The 21,879-nt window shown below is 39.4% G+C and overlaps 3 protein-coding genes and 1 non-coding gene across 4 annotated transcripts in view; all 4 read right to left on the bottom strand.

The window, feature by feature from the left end:
• The window catches only part of bicdl2l (bicaudal-D-related protein 2-like), a 5,395-nt gene extending 377 nt beyond the window's left edge, over positions 1-5,018 (bottom strand). Inside the window, exons 1-6 of the mRNA XM_078266118.1 lie at positions 4,326-5,018; positions 3,538-3,657; positions 3,285-3,443; positions 2,612-2,688; positions 2,395-2,515; positions 1-181 (exon numbers count right to left, since the gene is read on the bottom strand). The exon at positions 1-181 is cut by the window's left edge and continues 377 nt beyond it. Coding sequence (XP_078122244.1) covers positions 1-181; positions 2,395-2,515; positions 2,612-2,688; positions 3,285-3,443; positions 3,538-3,657; positions 4,326-4,874 — 1,207 coding nt within the window. The 5' untranslated portion in view covers positions 4,875-5,018. The remainder of the gene's footprint in view (positions 182-2,394; positions 2,516-2,611; positions 2,689-3,284; positions 3,444-3,537; positions 3,658-4,325) is intronic.
• Positions 5,019-7,080: 2,062 nt separating this feature from the next.
• sumf2 (sulfatase modifying factor 2) lies at positions 7,081-10,583 on the bottom strand. The gene is made up of 9 exons (XM_078266485.1): positions 10,378-10,583; positions 10,138-10,285; positions 9,928-10,042; positions 9,202-9,246; positions 8,939-9,089; positions 8,733-8,788; positions 7,905-7,989; positions 7,543-7,684; positions 7,081-7,435 (listed from the first exon to the last, which is right to left on the bottom strand). Exons 1-9 carry the CDS (start codon positions 10,439-10,441, stop codon positions 7,333-7,335), a joined length of 909 nt encoding a protein of 302 aa, XP_078122611.1. The 5' UTR covers positions 10,442-10,583; the 3' UTR covers positions 7,081-7,332.
• A 937-nt stretch (positions 10,584-11,520) lies between these two features.
• Positions 11,521-21,480, bottom strand: cct6a (chaperonin containing TCP1, subunit 6A (zeta 1)). The gene is made up of 13 exons (XM_078265933.1): positions 21,248-21,480; positions 20,555-20,618; positions 19,322-19,456; positions 17,501-17,674; positions 16,614-16,717; positions 16,225-16,495; positions 14,425-14,507; positions 13,830-13,926; positions 13,562-13,709; positions 12,884-13,017; positions 12,570-12,672; positions 12,001-12,073; positions 11,521-11,901 (listed from the first exon to the last, which is right to left on the bottom strand). The coding sequence occupies exons 1-13, from the start codon at positions 21,382-21,384 to the stop codon at positions 11,829-11,831; spliced, it is 1,596 nt and encodes a 531-aa protein (XP_078122059.1). The 5' UTR covers positions 21,385-21,480; the 3' UTR covers positions 11,521-11,828.
• On the bottom strand, positions 14,603-14,739 carry LOC144528334 (small nucleolar RNA SNORA22). Its single transcript, XR_013502887.1, has one exon. It is a non-coding gene; the product is annotated as a small nucleolar RNA SNORA22 (small nucleolar RNA).
• Positions 21,481-21,879: the final 399 nt, after the last annotated feature.

The raw sequence follows: 21,879 nt of genomic DNA, 5'->3' as shown, positions 1-21,879 counted from the left end.
TGAAGATTTGGTTGGAGTTGGTTGTGGGAGGGACGGGTGTAGACAAAGGGAAGTTGGTTGGCCGCTGGATGGGCAGCTTGTTGGTTCTCCTCAGGATGCCCAAGCGGGAGGGCTTCTTCTGGGCCTGCTCTGCCTGCTGCTGACTCTGCAGCTGCTGGTGGATGATCAGCTGAACGTCCTCCTGAGTCAAAGAAAAACATTTGTCAGAGAACAAGAAATAATGAAAATCTGCAACTTAAAATCTACAAACAGTGATGAGAGACAGGAAATGTGGTAATTAGCCAGATTTTAAACCAGTGAGAGTATGATCTTCATGTCAGTTTCATTTATCTTTTAAGTGGCTGTTTTCAGAGCAATATACACTGAGTACCTAGTCTGGAAATCCAGACCCAAATCTGAAAGATTAAGGGTCTGGCATTGAGTAATGAAAATGGCACTCAAGGGGCGGCACCAAGCATGCATTTGAAAATCTTACTGCACGCAATTGGATAACACTACGACCAATCACACACGGGGTGACGTATCCAGAGCCCCATACGCTTAACTCCCAGCGGAGCTAACTAATAAATTAAACTGTCGTCATCTGTTTAGTTCGCCTCTGGCCCTCCTATATCAGATACACCGATGTGATTGGTGCAGCTCGGCTACAAGGGCATCGTTTTTTTTTTATTTTATTTTTTTTATTTTTTGGGGGGGGCTTTTTCCTTTATTACATAGAGACAGTGGATAGGCACGAAAGGGGGAGAGAAGTTGGGGATGACACGCAGCAAAGGGCAGCGGTTCGGATTCAAACCTGCGCCGCTGCAGGACTCAGCCAACATGGGGCGAACGCTCTTACTGGGTGAGCTAGAGGCCCAAGGGCATAGTTAATGAGCATCATTACTCAATTCATAACTCACCCCAAATTGATATTTCAGCCTTCCATTGCAAGATCACAAATGAATGGTTTAGTGTGCACAGAGAGTCAAAGGGGCCTGTTTGAGGGATTCATTTTTCAGTCGATTAGCTAATAAGACCAATACGTGTATGACAGTTATGAGAAACACTGAACACCGATGTTTATGAATTGTGTGTAATAGTGATTTAATGTTATCTTTACCAGCAGTCATCCAATTCACTTTAGTCTTCATCATAATAAAAAAAACAGTTAAATGTCTCATATTAAGTTGGCCCATATTATAATTCAAGCTAAGCATTTTATTTAGTATCTCTTTATTCTAAAATAGAGAGTGGCTGGAATATTCATTTGTTTGCCATACATTTGGAAATTACTTATCCTACTTCTAGTGTGTGTGTATGTATGTGTGTGTGTGTGTGTGTGTGTGTGTGTGTGTTTTGCTATTTTAAAAATGATTATTCCACTATTTTATTAAGGTTTATATTAAATTAAACCATCTCGAATTCTTTATGCGTTGCCTCTTAGTTAGTAATGATGAAACAAGCTGTACCAAGTCAGTTATTTTTTTCTAAGGTAGGGCCCAAAGAAAATACTTTTAAAAAGTGAAACATAAGATTCTACCCTCCTCCGCACACCAATAATATTCATGCAACAAAGCAAGGGACCATCTATAAAGAAAATGATTTGATTGTGTCCCACTGTCTGACCAAAAGATAGTATTAAAAGGTACTAAGAGAGGAGGGTCTAAATTGAAACTTCCATACAAAATAAACTAGAAATAAAATACACCATAGACAAATTTGAAGACAAATGGAGCCGGTGAGGGTTCGACACATAATGAAATCCAATCATATCCAGAGAACAATTTGACCAATATAAGTTTTGTAACAATGATACTAACATTTTTGATATTTTAGCTCCAAATAGGCAAGACTTTTTGCAAATGTATAATGTGGTACACACAAAAATCGGAGGCATTTTTTCTTTTTTTAACAGTAGTTTAGGTAAAATCTGTTTAGATTTCGAGTGTACAGCAAAAGCAGACACTGCTTCTCTCACCAGTAAACTTGACAACACTTGCAAAGTGCAAAGTAGTTTCAATTTAACCGTGCAGTGAGCCAGGCACTCACCAGATGAACACATGGGCCTGAGGCCCAAACACTGTGGCAGGATACCAGCTGGCAGTTATTGCCTACACTCCATGTGCTGAATGTAATGAGTGTGAATTTTAAATGTAGTTTGTTTTGTGTGTTTTACAGCTGAACATTTTCGGAGTTCTGAACGTAACGTGTGTAATTAACTCTTACTATGTGTGTTTGTTTGTGTGGGTGTGAACTCTGTGTCCTACTTTTCGAGACTTCTCACCCTGTCTCTACGTTGCTCAATATGACTCCATATTTCATTTGTATTTAAGTGTTCAGTGATTACACCATTCCCTGTTCAGTTTATTCACTGTTTTTGTCTCTGTTAAACATTAACCTTGTCTCAGGTTTTACCTTCCATGCGTCAAGCTCCACTGCCAGCTCCAGACGTTTCTGTACAGCCTCCAGCAGCTGGTTGTTTAGCAACATCATCTCCGTTTTACTCCGCAGCAGCTCGGCCTCCATTGCCTTCTTCCTGCACAGCGGAACAGAACGAATGACACATTCTTTAAAATAGATTCATGTCTTCAGCTTCCTTTATTCCCCCTTAAATGGGAGTGTGTGTACTCACTTCTCTATGGCCTCATCTCTGTCCCGTAACGCCTGCTGCAGAACAGCACTGTCCTCTGCTCCTTCTCCAGATTTGAACTTTTAAAATAAACAAGCATGGGAGGAAGGTTATGTTTTACCACAACTCTTGTTCTTCTTCTCTGCCTCTAACCTCACTGACTTCACTTTCTCTTACCTGCCTTTCTTACAGGATTCTGATCTAATCCCACCGTCAGTCACACACCTGGTAACTTACCCTTAAAAACCAGAAAGACTCAGATCACTGATACTGTCACTTACCTGTCGGGCCACATAGCTGAGCTTTAAAACCTTAACAATGAGGAAGATGCATCATCACGAGCCTCCCGCGTGAGTTTTAATATTTATGCATAGGGCTCAGGGCTTGTTTTAATGCTTCTAGGATTTTAAGTTCCTTAAAAAAAGTGCCTTTTATAATTTGCAGGTGAATACATCTTTAAATAGGGCAGATGCCACTATTTGTCTCAAGTTAATGAAGTCAAATTTTAAATAGAAATTGCGAAATTGCAAACTTTCTGCGTGTAAATCTGTGCTTTAGTTCCACTTGTATGTGCAAAGCAAACATTTTTCCGGGTAACATGCCCACTGAAATCAACGCAAACTGAGATTGACATGATAAGGGTAAGCAGCTTTAACTGAGCGGGTGTTGCCTTTACCTGTTTGGTGTGACTAATAGCCAGTTCGCGGGCCACATTCTGCAGCTGGCTCAGGGAAGCGTCCAGGCGGTTTACACCATGAGAGGGTTCAGGTGGGCTGGACTCTGACTCCGTCAGCGGGCGCAGTAGGCCCAGTATGGACAGAATCTCGTCTGTGACCTGGGATAAAAATGAACAGAAAGAAATCATAGCAATCCTGCAGAGTTCTGCAGATGTGTACTACAGATGTCCTGGTACTCTGTGTAACCTTTACCCTCTCTCTGTGTTGGCTCCACCCAGGTCCCTCTCTGCTCTCCTGTAGTTTGTCCACCTGCGCCTTAAGCTTGATACTTCGTCTCCGAGACAGCTCCACCTCTCTGCGCACTTCTTTAAGCTGCAAACAATAAATATATCAGTATATTTTCACAAGCCATCACTTTTTGCAGTGTAGATAATTGTAGGCCTGTACACAGAAAGTACAACCTTGTGACATTTATTTACATAATGTAAACAGAAACTGCTAATCTGGAGTCCTGAATGAAACTGTAGACAAGAAATCCAGTGGTACTGGCTGAGGCGTTATTCAGCACATGCAAACACTGCAAATATTTACAAATGAATACATTCATAGGAACACACTCAGACACACCAAGATCTGTGTGATAAAAGTTATTAACATGAAGTAGGAGGCACAAAACATTTCCCACCAACACTGTCTCCATCATAACCACAAATCAAACCCTGTTATCATCAGCTGTAAAATCATAAAAGTGGTTCTCTGCACACCTAAGTTTACTGCGTTATAACATCAGAGCATCAAACTCATTTTGATCATACTTAATTATGTTGCAGTACGCGATTTCTTGGTAATCTGGAAACAACTTTGCATCTTTTTTGCTTTTTGTAAATACACTCCTGAATAGGACTAGGAACAGGTTTTGTTGTGTGACAAGTCTGTTAATAGCAGAGTAGATCATGCACTGTAAAAGAAAGATTTTCCAGGACACTTAACAACCTCTCCCTCAATTTAAACACACAGACATATAAAGACTGGTATCCTACCGTGTCTGAGACATGTCCCAGTGTCCGACGTCGGTTGAGCGGCCTGCCACTGTTGATCAGGTCTGGTAAAGTCCGGTTCATGTAGCTCCTCTGGAAGGAGCTCCCACCTTCACCGTCCGTAGCTACTGACTCTGAGGAATCACCTGTCCCCTCTGAGATCAGCTCACCTGGATTTTCTTTCTCTTCAGACGAGGATGTGTTTCTGTTCTCGTCAACCAACTCCTCTTCTACAAAATCTTTTAAACTGAGCTCAGTGATGACACACGAGTTTGTTAACCGATCAGCACAATTTTCTTCATCGGAGACCAAATCTTCCTGCTCGTAGTTGTCTTCAGGTTCCTCTGGATCTTCTGGTTCTGTTGTGGCCACACAGTCCTTTGGTTTGGGTTCTGTTGGCAGAACTGTGGGTCGGTAAGATGAGGATTTTCTCCTGAGCGAGTTCAACTGTTTCTCCTCCAGTCTGTTCAGAGAGGAGTAGAGCTGTTCACTTTTTGTTATTTTAGGTCTCAGCCTCTCGTTGAGGGTTGAGAAAGACTGAGAGTACTCCATGATCAGCTTGGAAGAAGTCACAGGCAGAGGTAGAGTCAATTAAACCATCGGGAGATACTGTCAAGATGTATATAAACACGAAAGAGCGAGAGGTAGACAGAAAGACAGGAGGGAGGGTGACTAGCAGAAATGTCTCCAAACTCGTTTTTCCTGAATTGCATGCGTGATTTGACATGACGTGATGTGATGTCAGTGGAGGCAGTGGCCTCATGTAGCCTGTGTAGTTTCTCTTCCTCCTTTTCAGTCGCTACACAAACACATGATGTGAAAACATATCAGAGCTGCAGGGGAACAGAGGGAGGAGGGCTTTTGATCCTTTGATACAATGAGATTATTCTGGCTTGATGCATGATACCTGATTTAAACTGCACTTTTATCAAGCAACACAAATATACAGAGCAGGGGGCTGAAGACAGTAAGCAGAGAAAACAGATCAAAGTAATTTACAGTCAGGTAACGTCTAGGATTGCCTAGTCAATTTATTTTTGGAATTAAAATGTGTCGGGGAAAACACCAGTTGTACTTATTCCGAGCAGTTGGGCTTATAGGGTGATTTTTGGTGACAAATCTCCCACATACATGAGCAGAGATGAGTCAATGACTCATGTCTTTGTGCTACACACGGTGCACAAGAGGAGGAAAGTTATTTTCATGTGAATTGATTTGAAGGTTGCAGCCAAAGAATAACTACCACCACAATTAGCAGCTATTTTACTGTCAATTAAACGTTTTTCCCTGTATATTTCTTTGTTCCACAGAGCCACATAATGTTCTGCCAGCTTAACACAGTCATGGTCATGTTCTAGGTTAGCATGTCACGTTCTTCACTTGTATCTGTATCAATCGGCTGTGTACATAATGTCTTGTGATATAACTAAACTTTAATTGTACACCTTTTTTGATGATGCAGCGGCAGGATGTGGTTCACGTTCGTGGTGTGTGGATTTAGGATCTGAATTGATTTCCTTTCCACCGTCTCTCGAAAAGCTGTGTACTAAATTGCTGCACTCTGTATACTATTTTGTAGTTAGTAGGTCACCGCTTAATAAGGTACATAGGTGGACTCAGTCTTAGACTAAACCTGTTATTTTCTCCATTATCATCTCCAATGATTTACATTTAATTCTAAATAGGTTGAAAATAATAACAGCATGTGGGAAACTTTCTCTGTGCCAGTATTTATAGATAAGTGTTGTTATATTATCACTGTTGAAATGCGACAAACATGTCCCAGCAAATAACTTAGTGTCATGACATTTGGTGTCATTATTATATTGTCACTCTGTTGACTAAACTTTCCACCAGAAAGCGAATATGTCAAACTTTTGCTTTCATTTTTACCCCAGTGTGGGTTTAATGTATGGCTTCAATACAAATCTTGGTGTGAAGTTTTCAGTATTGAAGGGTCTGCAAGCATCCAGATGCATGTAAATCCTTGGGAACTACTGATGTATTATGAAACAGTTTCACATCATGTGACTAATATAAGAGGCTGCATTTAGGGAAAATTAAAAAAATAAATAAAAATGAAGAAGTCCAATTTCAAGTAGTTTTATATAATTTGCTTTTTTGTGTGGAAAAACTTGCAACACTGTCCACATTCTGTATGTTACAAGAATAAGTGCCATCTCTGATTTTGCCTTTTGTGAACATTTGTCAATGTCACTAAAAACATGTTTCACTCCACATGCATATTATCTCTGGATTGTGCGGTCAACTCAAAAGTACTCAAGTTTATCTTGGGTTATATATATATATATATATATATATATATATATATATATATATATATATATATATATATATATATATATATATATATATATATATAGTTACTTGATAGTTAAATATAACTGGAGTTTAGATAAAAAAACTTCTCGTCTGTGGTGTTTAACAGAATGAGTCAGTCTCAGCTGGACATTAGGGATGAGAAAAAAACAAAAAAGACAAAGACGACATTATAGGAGGCTGTGACTAAACCGACGGACCGATTTACTCTCCAGTCACATAAAAATGCTCAACAAAAGACAGATCCCAGCATGTAGAAGGAACTGCCAATGACAGTCAAAGAGTGTCCTATTTCTTCCATTCAGTGAAATTAGTGGATGAGACAACAAGTCTCTTCAGTCATGCCCGTAAATTATCGGCATTGTATTCTTATTGTTTTGGTGTATAACTACGTTATGGAAAAACCGTTACAAAGGACTTTTTTTCTTTGCAAAATTATTTATTTCTTGAATGTTAGTTATTAATGTTTGTTCCTATTCTTCAATTTAATTAAAAAAAAAAAAAATCTATGTTCTCCATGGGAGAAATAGTTTGTTTCTACCCTCACATCTTTCTGTCATCATTATTCATTAAAAATCATTGTTAGTCATTGATACTTAATTGGTCCTTTGCTTTTTTTCTTGTTCGTTTGGTTCAAACGATCATTTTTATTTTAACTTCCCGTTTGTTGCTACAGTTCAGTTTTGTCTTTTGTCTTCTCTTGTTTCTGTCCATCGCTGGCAGCACACCTGAATCCCAGGTTATCAGAGGCAGAGTCAGGAGTGTTGCCCATCCTGCAGGACACAGAATCATAACCCTCAATCACTCGGGACTGCCGTACAGTTGCTCTGTGGACACAAGAGTCTAAAAATGCAGTTTTTTTTTTTTTTTAATAACTCACCTGGTCGTGATTCGTGCCTTATGATTGGCTGAACCATCCACTGTGTCAATCCAGGAGCCTCCGCGCAGCACATACATTGGTTGTGCTGCTGGGAAGGCGGTGGATGTCCATTCCCATGTGTTTCCCATCATGTCATACAGTCCTGCAGGAAGAATTGCTCTGATAGTATTAAGAAACACACAGTCAGAGTAAATCTTTATAATATTATAAGGCCTGGACTCTTTTTGGTTTAAACAGTTTTGTAACATTTATTTCTCTCTATTGCTTTAAACTAAAGACATCTTTGTTACCATGTATCACTTCTAATCGTATATCATTTCATTATTTTTTTTTAATTTTTAATTTAACTAAGGGACATTTACCATAACTGTTCTGAGGAGGAAATGCTGTGACAGGAGATACACCATGGTATCCATCCTCTGCAGTGTCTTCATCTGGAAACGATCCCTAAAACATACAGAAAATGAAGTTATTACAAGGCATGTGTTTTCACGCGCTTTCACGTGAACATGTTTTTTCATGTCTCATTTGTTTCATATGTCTACCATATCTGCTGGTATTCACGGATTTGAAGTGTAAAATTGCACCAAACATATCATTTTTACCGCTGAATTTTTCAAGAAGTAGCTATCTCAATTAATAGAAATGATTAAGGCAAGTCATCATTAAAAACAGTAGCACATAATAACCTTTGGATAGGTAGGTCTGATGAAGTTTAATCACTTTGGCACCCAAATGTCTATATTAAGTCTAAGAAAAGTGGTATCATAATCCGCAGAAATTAGTGGAAAATGGGCGAATCTAGGATCAGACCTTTAGGGGGGCTCAGCCCCCCTAATGAGAATGTGACACAGATACAGTGCCTTGCAAAAGTATTAACCCCCCCCTCCCCCTGCTAAATCATTAATTTCATTAGCCGATAATCTCTGAGCTAGCTACTGAACAACGTCAGCTAACGTTTTTTGACACTATTAACATTATGATGAAACCAAACCTGACACTTCATAAGTCTCAGTAATAACTTTCCAATTTTAGGGGGGCTTGAGCCCCCCTAAAAAGGGTCTAAAATCGTCAGTGGTGGAAAACTATCACATCAGTGTCTGTATTAGTAAATCCAGAGTCAAAGAATCTGATGATGACAATAGCATGTGCTTATGCTACTGCAACATGCATTATTGTTGTAGGCTGACCTGCCACAGGTTGGTTCTGTTGGCCTGGAACTTGTTTCCCCACGGATAAGTCCGACCTTGATCACAAGAGGCAGGAACGAGTGAAGAGAACAGCAAACAATGACATTAGTCAAGAGTAGATACGAACAAACTGTCAAGTAAATACAACACTCTATCGGTGGCACATACGGTATTTATTCTATGCTTTCAGTGTATAAACTGTGTACCTTGCAGCCCCCCTCGTGCAGCCCACTCCCACTCCTCTTCAGTAGGCAGTCTCTTGCCCTTCCCCCGGCAGAAGGCCTGAGCGTCATTCCAGCTCACCTGAACCACCGGGAAGCTCAGACGCTCCCGAATGCCTGAACCAGGTCCTGCAGGCTGAACAGTAGAGGGTAAAAGGAGTGAAAGGCAGGCAATGAAGGCATGCTGGGAGATATATAAATATAAATTAAAAAAAGATAGGAATTCAAGGTAAAACTCATGACCTCACCTGTCTCCAAAACACCTGTTCTATAGGCAACCACCAAGGAGCAGACTGGATGGGAAAGATAAGAGTCCAAAGCTATTCACAAGAAAACCTTACAAATGGTAATTGCTATCCATAAATGATACAAAGTGTATTGCAATAGTGTACAGTATGTGCAGCAAACAGCCAAATGTTTCTTGTAATGTTTCTAATTACTTTGTTGTTTTTTTATCGACTGATCTATTTATCTTCTGAATAATTAATTCATTGTTCAGACTATAAAATAGAGCTGGGCAATATTTCAATATTATATCGATATCGTGATATGAGACTAGATATCGTCAGATTTTAGATATCGCAATATCGTAATATGGCATAAGTGTTGTCTTTTGCTGGTTTTAAAGGCTGCATTATAGTAAAGTGATGTCATTTTCTGAACTTACCAGACTGTTGTAACTGTTCTATCATTTTCCTTTACCCACTTAGTCATTATATCCACATTACTGATGATTATTAATCAAAAATCTCATTGTGTAAATATTTTGTGAAAGCACCAATAGTCAAACCTACAATATCGTTGCGGTATCGATATCGAGGTATTTGATTTTCTCCATATCGCTCAGCCCTACTATAAAATGTCAAAAAATAGTGAAAACGCCAACAGTTAAAGTCGTATTACTATTTATTTTATTTTTTTGTCAGACCAACAGCTCAACAGCATTACATCTTACTATTTGTAGGTAGGCCTACCTCAATTCTCTGTGTGACTTTGCTCTTCAGCTCTTCTGACACAAAATCTTGAAACACAAAACTCCAACCAAACGTCTCAGCTTCAGTTTTGTACTTCTGCGCTCTCACAAAGTCTCTGTGATGAATAAAACCCAAGTCAGTGGCTTTGTTATATCATTTTTTAAATCATTATCAAAATCACCCTGATATCAGGTTTTCAAGGTTGATTACCTGAAATCGCCATTTGTGACAGGGTATTTGTCTATTTCAAAAGGCTGCAGTTCAACCTCCTTGGTGGGACCCTCTCCATCTCTCCCATCAGCTGCACTGGTTCCCATTATCATCGTTCCTCCTGGTATTCTCAGCATCTCATCTGCTTCTGTGTGTCGGGATAAAATCTCGATCATGTTAATTCAATGTAATATCATTTCTGTTTCGGTATTTTCAGAAAATGAAAAGGAGATTTCTTACCCGCCACTGCCAGTAAAAACACCGCGGATATCAAGAACGCTATTTTAAAGTTCATTTTTGACATTAACTCGACATTAAGCACATATATGTAGCGCTGTATACAAATACACGTTTAACAGTTAACTAGCAGCAAAACTTCGACTAAATGGTTTAATTTCTCTGTCGGACATACTTTACCGTCGCAACAGAAATGGGTTCAACGATAAACAGGTTCCGTGTAAAACAAAAGGTTCCGCTTCAACACACAAGCGTTCATTTCTTTTTAGGTTTTTTTTTTTTTTCCCCCACTTTTTTAAATGTTTTACTCCTCTTCATCCCCTGGATGAACGATATCGTATGAAGTTGCACATATGAAAAAAAATAATAAAATAAATGTTATTTATATATATATATATATATATATATATATATATATATATATATAGTAAATTGATTTCGTCATATGTCAAAGCCTTGAAGATAAACTACTCCAAAGTAATGTTTAAAAAATTGATGCTTTGACTAAATTTAAGTCAATAAAAATAAATAAAAATTTATATAAATTTTATATATTTAATATTTATTCTAAATTGCCATCCAGTATTTTATTTTAGAAGCTTATGCAAATTAAACATGCGTAGACTAAAGGAAAACTGAATATATTTTACAGTTCATGAGTTTAAATACTTGTAGTTATGTTGAGTGGTCGAAGAAATATGCCTTTTACCAAGTTTACCTTTTTTTTAAACTTCTGAAGGATTCATGTGGGAGAAGCACTTTAACTGGTGCAGATGAAGCCAAGTTTAGCCAACTTTGTAGGGCAGTTTAAGCTCTAATGGTGCATATTTTATAAGCTTTTAACTTTTGTGTAAAATCTCTTTAAAGTAAATACAGCTTTTAGTGGAGTTAAAAGTACACATTTAGAAATGTAGTCAAGCAGAAGTAGCAGAAAACTGAAACGCTCAGGTTCAAGTACCAAAAAAAATAGTACTTATGTAAATGTATTGAAGTTAAATTCTACACTGGTTGAGTTTGTTTTAATAGGTAGGTCCAGATGTGCTTTATTACATTTGAGCACTCTCACAAGCAGAAAAATGATATTTGAGGTTGAACACCCAGTTTCTCTTAATCCAATTACTCTTCAAGACAAACAACAACTACATCTTTCAAGAGCCAAGAAAGTCTTTAATGGGTAGAAACATAACCGAGTGGCAGAGGTCAGTGCTTTTAACAAAATCTCATAAATAAACCAATCGGAGGGAGGCATTGACAAATCCATGAAAAAAAACCCACGAAAAGCATAACAAAAGGTTTCTGACAGACGCTGCCATGGACGCCGTGGGGTGGACAGCCGGCCGTCCATCAGACTGGGGTGCTTTGGAGTTCCTAGAGCCGGAACACCTTGACTGAACCGTCAGGTAAACAACTATTCCTGTGAGTATGATAACAGCTGCAGCTTCTTCAGTTGACCTTTAACCTTTGAGAGAAGACATTCCAGCTCGCATGATCTCATCCACCAACAAGATGTTGCTGGCGATAACCGTGCTGTAAAGGAATAAAGAGCCACATAAGAGATTGATGGAATTAATGCATACGGAGAATTTCAAATATTCAGTGGTCTTGTACAGAAATGTGTAATCTCACCATGAATGGAGAAGCTGTTTCTTTACGCTGTAATTATCCCAAACGCCTGCTTCTCCTGCCACCATGGGCTCCCCTGAAGAACAGGATTTTAAGTTAAAAAACAAGCTGGCGATAGAAGTGCATTATAATCCAACCAGGTATTTGGGGGCTAAAAAAATATATAAAATACACTATGATTCAAAGAGCAAAAAATAATTATAAAAATAACCATAACAGCGGGACTCAAAATACAAATGTGCAGTCTTGGAGTTTGATACTAAGACCAAGGTGAATCCTTTACTATGAACACTTTAATCAGAAACTGTTCTCATAGTTCATCCTTTCGCCAATGTATTGCTGACTGAGCATTTATTTGATGCTCAATGTATTAAAAAGGCTCAAATTCTCTGCACTTTATTACACAGTTTAACTTGAAAATGAAAGCACTTCAAACTTCATCAGGTTAATAGTCTCATGTTGCCGATTGCTGCTTTTAAAAAAAAAAAAAAAAAAAGCATTGTGATGTATTGTGGAGCTCTTGCAATACATTGCAAAACAATCTTCTTTTAACAGTGTGCTGTGGTCCTGACCTGTGCTGAGATCCACTCCAACTAGCTGACCAGACTCTTTGTACTCCATCTGCAGCTTCAGCAGGGTCTCCTGTGGGTCGTAGCCAGAGTTTTGGGCCAAAACCTATAAAGAAGGGAGATGCATTATTAAAATCAACAGAAATTGATACAGTATGAATGCTAACAGATAAAGCTGTTTTACCATTTTTCCTGTTTAATGTAACATTGGAAGAAGGACCAGAAATACTACCAGTAGCATAATGCTGAAGCAAAAGATTTCTATACCGCATAAAAAGAAACGCTGAAAGCCTGGGGAGGAAGTAAAAATCCTTCACCTTGGGGATGATTAGGAGAGCATCTGCAAATGCTTGAACTCCCAGCTGGGCTCTGCCTTTCACATTGGGCTTGTGTTTCACCAAACTATCTGCCAAAGCCACCTCAATCGCACCTCCGCCGGACACGACACAACCTGAAGAGCCGAAGAGGAAAAGAAGATACTAAGAAAACAAGTATAATTGTCTCGGGTCAATAAGGGCAGAACAATGTGTTAAAAACAAAATGAATCACTGGTTTTAAAAAAAAAAAAAAAAGAAGAAAAAAAAGGAGTTTGTTCTGATCAGCTAATACATGTGGGAGAGACTGAAACACTCCTAATGCAGAGGAAAAGATCAGCGTCACTGTAGCACAGACATGAGAGGCCAGGGAGAGCCATGTTGGCATCCTTGGGTGTTCGCTGTGCAAATAAGACCAATCCAAACTGTACAATACAAACTGTTACGCACAAAATAAGAAAAGAACATAGACTGACGGTTCTATTGCCAATCTTGAATTTGATTTAAATTAGGAACATTGAACACAACATTTTCAACTGCACCCTGGTGGCAAAACAAAACAGGACTTGTAACTGAATCGCTGCAATAACTCATATTTCCATAAAACTATACATAAAACTAATAAAACAAAGTCAAATGGCACAAACACATGGTAAAATGTTAGGTTCCTTCGTGTCTTACCATCTTCTATGGCGTTCTTGACTGCCCGCAAACCATCCCTTACGGCATCTTTGATCTGTGTGAGGGTGTGTTTGTTGGGTCCCTTCACCAGCAGGGTAACTGAGCGAGGGTTTCCACACTTCTCAATGAAAGTGTACTTCTCCTCTCCCTGCAAACAGGATTGGGGGTGATTAACAACTCTGCCTCAAAAAAAATAAAAAAAATAAATAAATAAAACAAACAGAAGAAATATAAGAATACACCCAGAAAAACCCAAATAAACACTCACCAGCGTGTGTTCATAAACCAACCCAGCGTATCCCAAGCACTCAGGTGTGAGGTCATCAATTGAATTCATGGCAATGCCACCGCAAGCGAGGGTGAGCCTGCAGAGGAAACAACACACTATGTATAACTCAGTTCTTTGATCTGATTTATGATGGAAAAACCTCATGCAGCTGTGGACAGCGAGCGTTGTCTGTTCAGGTGTCCCTGTACCCGGCAGGTACTGCATCTTTGTTTGCTAAACATCAGTGCAAAATGGTAGTTTAAATACATTTTAAATCGAGAGACTGAAGCCAAACATTTAATTTAAACTTAAGGTGTGTGTCAATCTTCAGCAGAATTTACCTGCTTTCCATTTATTTCTATGGGAGCAGCCGTGCAATGCATTCTGGTAGCGTCGGGGACTTTGGAGAAGCGGGGCGTCAAGTCGCATCTTGAACCGTTTTTTCCTAACTTTTGTTATCTTCCCTTCTTGTAAAGAAGGCAGTACATTTTACACTCTGGTTCTCATCCCAAGAAACAGAGCAACTACAACATTTCCATTGCACAGAAAAGGCCACTTACATATTTGTAACAGGGAAAATATGTTACTTTCTTACCTCTCCATATTCCTCCTCTTTGCCCTGCGCAGGGCTACAATGCCTTCCTTGGCAAGAGCATCCAGGGAGAATGGGTCAATACCCTACACAACACAGAGAAAATGTGAAACTTCCATTTATCAACATCCATTCAAGAAATAATTCACTGTGTATTGTATGCCTGTTACAGCAATATTAAGTTTGTTCTGATCCGCTGAATACATGTAGGGGAGGAAGGGACTCTCCTAATGCAGAGGTACAGATCAGATTTACTGTGGCACAGATAAAAGAGACCAGGGAGAGCTACATTAGCATCCTTGGGTGTTCTCTGTGCAATTAATAAGATTGATTTGTCTTTTCACTATAAGTGCTCATATTATGCTAATTTTCAGGTTCATACTTTGTTGTACTGCACATTGCTGCAGCTCCTCTTTTCACCCTGTGTGTTGAGCTCTCTGTTTTAGCTACCGAATGAGGCATCTCACTTCACTTCTATTCCATCTTTGTTGGGTGTAGCACATGTGCAGTAGCTAGGTAAGGACTCCTAGCCAGTCAGAAGCAGAGTATGAGGGCGTGCCATGCTAGCAGCTAGGCGAGCATTATAACGTGTGTTACAAAGTGACGCACGCTCGTCGCGGAAGTAAAGGCTGGACTACAATAGAGCTGTTTGGAGCAGTTTGTGAACAGTGTTTTCTGTTGGAGATGGTAAGTCCCTTTGGAGTGGACTTTGGGCTTTTTCACTTTGTAAACCTATGACATGTACAAAAACATATATAAACACAATAAAAGGGAAAAACCCAAAAAGCATAATATGAGCACTTTAAATGTGTTGAGAATCATAGTGGTCATATAGAAATGTAAAGTCTTAAAAATTGTGTGAATTGACCTGTAGCTTGGTGAAAATAATTACTGATGACGTCTTTAAGTAGCAGAAACCTGATTTTATCCAACTAATGTATGTTGTATAGCCAAGCAAGTATTGCTAAGTTTCTGCTGGATGTCAAAAGGTAATTTGAGGCAAATTAGCCAAAAGAACGTGACAAGATGACCTCTGCTCATTGATGGGACTTCGGAACAGCATCATCTACTAAGGATGGACGATTAATCGAAAATGTATCGACATAGAAATTCTGAAGCCGTTAGACGTATTTTTCACATGACGATAATGCATTCCTGTTGATAGGACTACTTTCTCCTTAAAAACATCCTACCGCATGTGTAGTCACGTGACTTCGCCCGGACCAGTCAGTTGCAAACACTGAGTCCAAGTCAACTGAGCTGATTGATGATTTAGAACGTGATTAATTATTGTTCATTTATTATTAGAGGTAAAATGTGCAATTAACCGTGATTTTAGGTCCTATCGTGCAGCCCTATCATCTACACATTATGTAGGGGTGACAACTGATTGTAAACATCTACCATCTATCTAAATTCTTCAGGGAACGCTGAACAGGTTTGTACTAATTTAAAAAAGAAAAAAAAGAAAACATAAGTTCCAACATAATCAGATTGTGTGCTCATATCCTGTAATGATTCACTGTTTTACATGACTGGTTACACTTTTATCATCCTGCATGATTAAAGTAGCTGATGGAATTACATTTCACTAAAATTGTACCGTTTAGGATTTTTCATGTGACAAATAAAATGTATTGACTGATATTTTTTAGCTTCATATTGGTTGCGTTTTAAAGCACATTTTAAAATGTCATGCTGTAAATGAGCTAGTGTACGAGGTGCTCCCAGTAGAGACAAGGAACTACAGTGTAAGTGCCCTGCAGTTAAAATACCAATAGTAAGAGTCCTCTTCAAGCATACCTTCTGGTTAATGACGACAAAGCCCTTCTCCCCATTGGGACAGACTTTGTTCTTAAAGTTGATGATCTTCTGCACACGATCCTCAATGAACTTCCTTTCTGCAGACACAAGCTTCTCTCTCTCCTCGGCACTCTTGTAGAAGAAGCCAGAATTGACCTCTGTCTTTTCATACTCCAAAGAGATGTTGCAGGTCAGCACATAGGCATCCTCCACCCTCTTCTTCATGTCTGGGTGGCGGGCACCGTGGTCCAACACCAAACCTCTGATCAGCCTGAGAGAAAAAAAAAAAAAACGCAACAACTTTTAGATGTCTGGGACCCTTATACACCCCTGCAGTAAAGGGACGAGTTGCCTCTTGTTCCGAGTCTTCAGTTTTTATTAAAACTTACTGTGTATCGCAGTCGGTCTTGTGCTTCATCTCCATGATTTCCACCATGAACAGATCGATGGGCTCATTGGGTTTATTGATGGCCAGCACAGCATCTACTACAGCCTGCAGAGAAACATATCACATTCACCTTTAAAAAAAAATAAATAAAAAATGTACGAAAAAAATGATCTATAGGTAGCTATAGGTAATATCTGACTGACCAAGAAAAAAAGGTTTACTTCCATTTCCTCTGTCAAGTTTGCTGCTTAAATGTCCCACGATATTAGCTGCAGTGACATTACTGCTTGCATGGAAACATTTAGAATTACTAACAGCAGCCTCTCTAATCATTAAAGTAAATTGTTAAAGAAAACACTTGTACATCGATACCATACGTAATTTAAAAATCTATGTAGCCTATAGGGTCTGCTAGGGGGGCAGTGGAATGTCCCCACGGGTCTCTAAATTGGAGAAAATAATTCATTCAGGTGGGTGGGTGGATGACTTTAAGCCTATACGCAGATTCGGATAAAGAGCCCATTCATGCATCACTAATAGTGCATTTGTATCAATAAAATATACATACAAACATTTGTAATGCTTTACACAATATATAAAGGCTATACTGTATGTGTTAAATACAAAAAATGATGTATGACAGCCGTACATTCTTGTCACATGCCACGTTGTGAATTGAATTTAAAGTAAATTGTCATGAACACTGTTCTGCTCATCTGACAGAAAATACAGCGTATGACAAAACAATGGACAGCTGATGCAGCTGTGCTACGTCATATTTAATTGATGTTGCTTCAAAATGACAGCTCCGAGGCAAGTTTTGTTGTGTGCTGTAGGGTCAAATGCTGACCCTCAGCTCTGCGTATGCTCCATTCCCTTTTAGCTCACCTCAGTGAGCAGGTCTGCCAGCTCTGCGTAGACCTTGGTCCTGAGGGAGGTGCGTGCTACGTTGATGAGGGTCTCTCTGTCCATTTCCCGGGTCACCTTCAACTCCTCCAGAACAGCCAAGGCTTTCTCTTTCGCTGCCTCAAAGCCCTCCGCAACGATTCTTGGATGAAGACCCTGCCGCACCAAATTAAAAAGGAGTTATGGAAGGAATTAGGGGTGCACGATATTGAAAAAATGTGATATGATAGATAATGAATATTGCAATAGATATTAATTTCGATATTTTTAAACGTATGTAAAATTACCAAAGTTGCGGGAAAATGCATCAAAATAGATTTTTTTTTAAAGTTTTCTTACAACACAAGGTTTATTTCAACTGAGTCATATTGGACTAGTACAACATGTGTCTACAGAACATGTTTTACTGGTTGGACAGTATAAAATAAATAAATAAAGAGCATGTCTATAGAACAGGACATGTTGTACTGGTTGTATATACACTACAGTATAGAAATCAATGCAATGCACATCTGTTTTCCAGTAAAGTATTTCCAAGCTACCGAGGAGGAGGCACTACCCTACAGTCACATTAGCGACAAGAGACAGAGACAAAGCGACAGGCTACCATTCATTTTCAATGGGAGTGGCCAGAGCGATAAATGTCAGAGATTATAAATATATAATGTCTCTCTCTATCACTCTGGGAGTGGCCGTTTGGCACGAGCGTGACGTATGTCTGTGGCTCGAGCGAGTCGAAGAAAATAATTCAAGATGGCGGAAAACGCTTCAGGACATCGTATTTAGGTATATATCTGATATGTTTGGCATTTAATCTCATATATTGTGTTACTTTTATCGAGAAATAAATACTTTTAAATCCAAAAACATTGTTCTTGTGACTTAACCATACCAGGAGCGCACACAAGCGAGTGCATGTCGCTCTCTTTTGTAGCTAATGTGACTGTAGGTTACTTTTGGCCTCTAAAGTTTCCTTTCAATCTCTGTTATTTCGTTGTCTCCCAGAGCAACACATTTTCTTACTTTTGTGTTCTTTTTGCTCCACTTTTCGCTCTCTTTAGGTCCTTTCTTTTGCTTCGTTTTATGGTTCTGCGGAGGCTCCACGCAGCTGATGTTTATACGTGCTCTGGTGTGTGCGTCAAGCCGGCATGTGTGTGTGGTAGAGCGAGGAAGAAGTGAGAGAGTGACGGCGATTTTCTTCGGAGTGAGTAGCGACTTTAGAGTCCTAGTTAGAGAAACAAAGTGTCTCCCCTGTTCTTTTTGACCACGGTGGGAAATCTGGAGCAGGAAAGGTTAACCCTCTCCTTGATTTCATGTTTATGGAGAAGGAGAACCAGGAAATGAGTCACGGGAAATACAACGCTACCAAGTGATGTGTATTTTTCGAGAGGTGCATCAAAGAGTATAGCCGTAACAAGAGGCGAAACTCAATGGAACTGCAGGTCCGCCATCTTGGACTGAATGTAACACAACGTTCTATTGAGTTTCGCCTCTTGTTGCTTCTATACTCTTTGGGTACATGTCGGGCGGGACGCAAACAAAATATCGCGTAATTATCGCGAGACTTTTGGTATAATATCATGCAACGTGATATCACGATAACAATATTGAGTCGATATATCGTGCACCCCTAGAAGGAATATATATTCAATTCCAAATGCTGAATATTGACATGCATTCTAAAGAGATTCCCATTCTAGTTTAGGTAAAAAAAAAAACAACATGGTGTACATTCTGGGTAAATTACCAGACAGGCCAGTGACTGTAGAGCTGTTCAATGACAAGGCTTTTTCTTTTTTTTACCTCTGACACGTAGAGGTCAGCCTGCTTCAGCAGTTCACCGATGATGAGGACATTTGAGGTGGTTCCATCTCCCGTGATGTCATCCTGCGCCGTGGCAACCTTCGCAATGAGGGATGCTGTCGGGTGCTGAATTTGCTGCACGGTACAACATAAAAAGCAAATAATGCAAATCCCCTACAGTTTATAAAAGGGTTGAAACTAAAGATAACTTCGTCATCGATTTTATATATATATATATATATATATATATATACATACATACACACACACACACACACACACACACACATACATACACATATACACATACACACACCCCAACTTCACAGAGCCCAAGGTGACATCTTCAAATGTAAAGCATAGATTGTTTACTGTTGCAGATATTCAAGAGTCCAGGGAGGGCTACTGTACATTAACATAGGGCTGGGCAATATGAGGCTAGATATCTTCTTAAATTTTGGATATCGTAATATGACACAAGTGTTGTCTTTTCCTGGTTTTGAAGGGTTTTATTATGTGCCTTTACCCACTTAGGTCATTGTATCTGCTTTATTGGTGATTATTTAGCAAAACTCTCATTGTGTTAATATTTTGTGAAAGCACCAATAGTCAACCCTACGATATCGCTGCAATATTGACATCAATGTATTTGGTCAAAAATATTGTGATATTTGATTTTCTCCCTATCACCCAGCTCTACATTAGCAGCACTTGAAAATCTATGGCAAAAGAAATAATGCATTTCAAATGCAAGCATGTTAATTATGTAAGACATTTGAGGACTGAGGGTGTTAAGATTTAGTGCCAATAACTTTTCTTTCATCAATATATCCTATAATGTATCAGAGGTTTTGTGCTCCAATTAAACGTACTTTACTCTGACAAATAAAAATAAAAAAACATCTTCTACATAAACTCTTCATTTAACAAAAAACAATTCCTCAAATAATAACTGGTGTCCAAAACACAAACAACCACTTTGCTTATTTTATACACAGTCCAAGATTGGCAATGTCGTGTTTTCAGTGTCTTATAAGTAAACAAGTTTAATCATACATGTCACAGTTTATAATTTTTATTTGTATATAGACTTTGCCAAATATATTTACACAGGCTCAAATGGCACCCACATAAAGTAGGGGTGTGGTCACTTCAACAATGAAGAAGGACGCCCAATAAAGGACAAGACATTTGGACAGAATAAGTGTAATGTAACAGCTCAGCACTTCCTACCATCTCGTGTAACAAGACGTTGCCATCTTTGGTCAGCTTTATGTCTCCTGCACCAGACACCAGCCTGCGGATCCAAACGAGCAGAGAAGGGTTAATGGTTACTGACCAAAGCAAAAGCTGGTTCGCTACAACCCACAGCGTCGTACTATACTCTTGGATAACATTTAGTCAAGAAGTTAAAAGTTTTCTGTCAGCCATTAACGTTATACATTTCCAGAGTCTGTTCGCGGATTTAAATGCAGTACTCCATCCGCTCAGTAATTCAACTAACTGTAATTATTGATAACGCTACGTTAACACGCACATTTGTGCTGAGTCCTAACCGAGATTGGTCCTGACGATCTTCAGCGTAATCAGGCAACCGGCTGATGCTAACATGCTTGGTAAGCTTGGTGGTTGTCAAAACGGATCGTGACGAATGACGATGACTGGGCAGGGCAACGTGCGCCGGGAAAATCCGTTATCTAGTGGAGGCCTTAAACGTTACTCCCTGAAATTGTGGTTTAGCGAATACTTTGGACACAGGATATGCTTTCCCATGTTCACATAAATTCATAATCAGGTATCGGCAGACTGACTAACGTATAGTGCTAGCGTTACATGCGCAGTCTACCGGTGAATCGCAGCTAACGTTAGCTACTGGCAAAGTTAGCTTAGCACGCATGCTGCACAAAGGGCTCCGGTGGCACTCACATTTTCATGGTCCCCTTCGGTCCCAGGTTACTTTTCAGCACATCCTGAAGCCCCCGGGCAGCACTGATGTTAACCGCCAGTGCAGCCTGGGCCCTGGCCACTTCTGCTTTTGGGTTCAGAGCTTTCACGGCAGTCATGGTGAAGCAGCTCAAACAGCGAGGTAAAAGCAAAAAGTACCGCTGGTAGGAAGTCCGCACTGCTCGGGCTGCTCTCGAAAGGAGAGTCGTTTCCAGAAGGCTCCTACACGTGTTCTCGTGCTGCCTTTAAGTAACCAGTCTAGGCTCGGATATTATGTTATTCAGAAAGCTTAAACTTATGAGAAGCCGCCTAGGCAAAAATGAAATACTTGACTTGCACATACATGTATACTTGACTTGCACATTGCAGATACAAGCATAATCTCCTGCATATACACATGCATACGCCTGCACGGCTACTATACATACACATATGCATGCATAACGAGAGAATGTGTGAGGGTATATAAATGTTATATGAGTATTATGTGTGCATCTATAAGCATAAGAGAGTAGCCTATGCATACATATGTACAAGTGCTTAGTACTGGTATATATGTATGTACAAGTGTAACTTTATGTGCAAGTCAAGTATTCAATTTTGACCTAGGCGGC

Source organism: Sander vitreus, chromosome 13, assembly GCF_031162955.1.
Source record: "Sander vitreus isolate 19-12246 chromosome 13, sanVit1, whole genome shotgun sequence".
Classification (NCBI taxonomy): Eukaryota; Metazoa; Chordata; class Actinopteri; order Perciformes; family Percidae; genus Sander; species Sander vitreus.
Note: the sequence above shows the minus strand (reverse complement) of the source record. Positions and strands in the feature narration are given on the sequence as shown.

Bases quoted from the DNA above. Each gene is read 5' to 3' on its own strand.
- sumf2 (XM_078266485.1), bottom strand. From the start codon at position 10,441: ATGTCAAAAATGAACTTTAAAATAGCGTTCTTGATATCCGCGGTGTTT. The intron at 10,286-10,377 runs GTAAGAAATCTC...CCCGACACACAG, and splicing joins GTTTTTACTGGCAGTGGCGG to AAGCAGATGAGATGCTGAGA. The intron at 7,436-7,542 runs GTGAGTTATTAA...TGTGTCCTGCAG, and splicing joins AAGGCACGAATCACGACCAG to GATGGGCAACACTCCTGACT.
- cct6a (XM_078265933.1), bottom strand. From the start codon at position 21,384: ATGACTGCCGTGAAAGCTCTGAACCCAAAAGCAGAAGTGGCCAGGGCC. The intron at 16,718-17,500 runs GTGAGCTAAAAG...GTTTCTCTGCAG, and splicing joins TGGCAGACCTGCTCACTGAG to GCTGTAGTAGATGCTGTGCT. The intron at 14,508-16,224 runs GTATGCTTGAAG...TGTGTTGTGTAG, and splicing joins TTGTCGTCATTAACCAGAAG to GGTATTGACCCATTCTCCCT.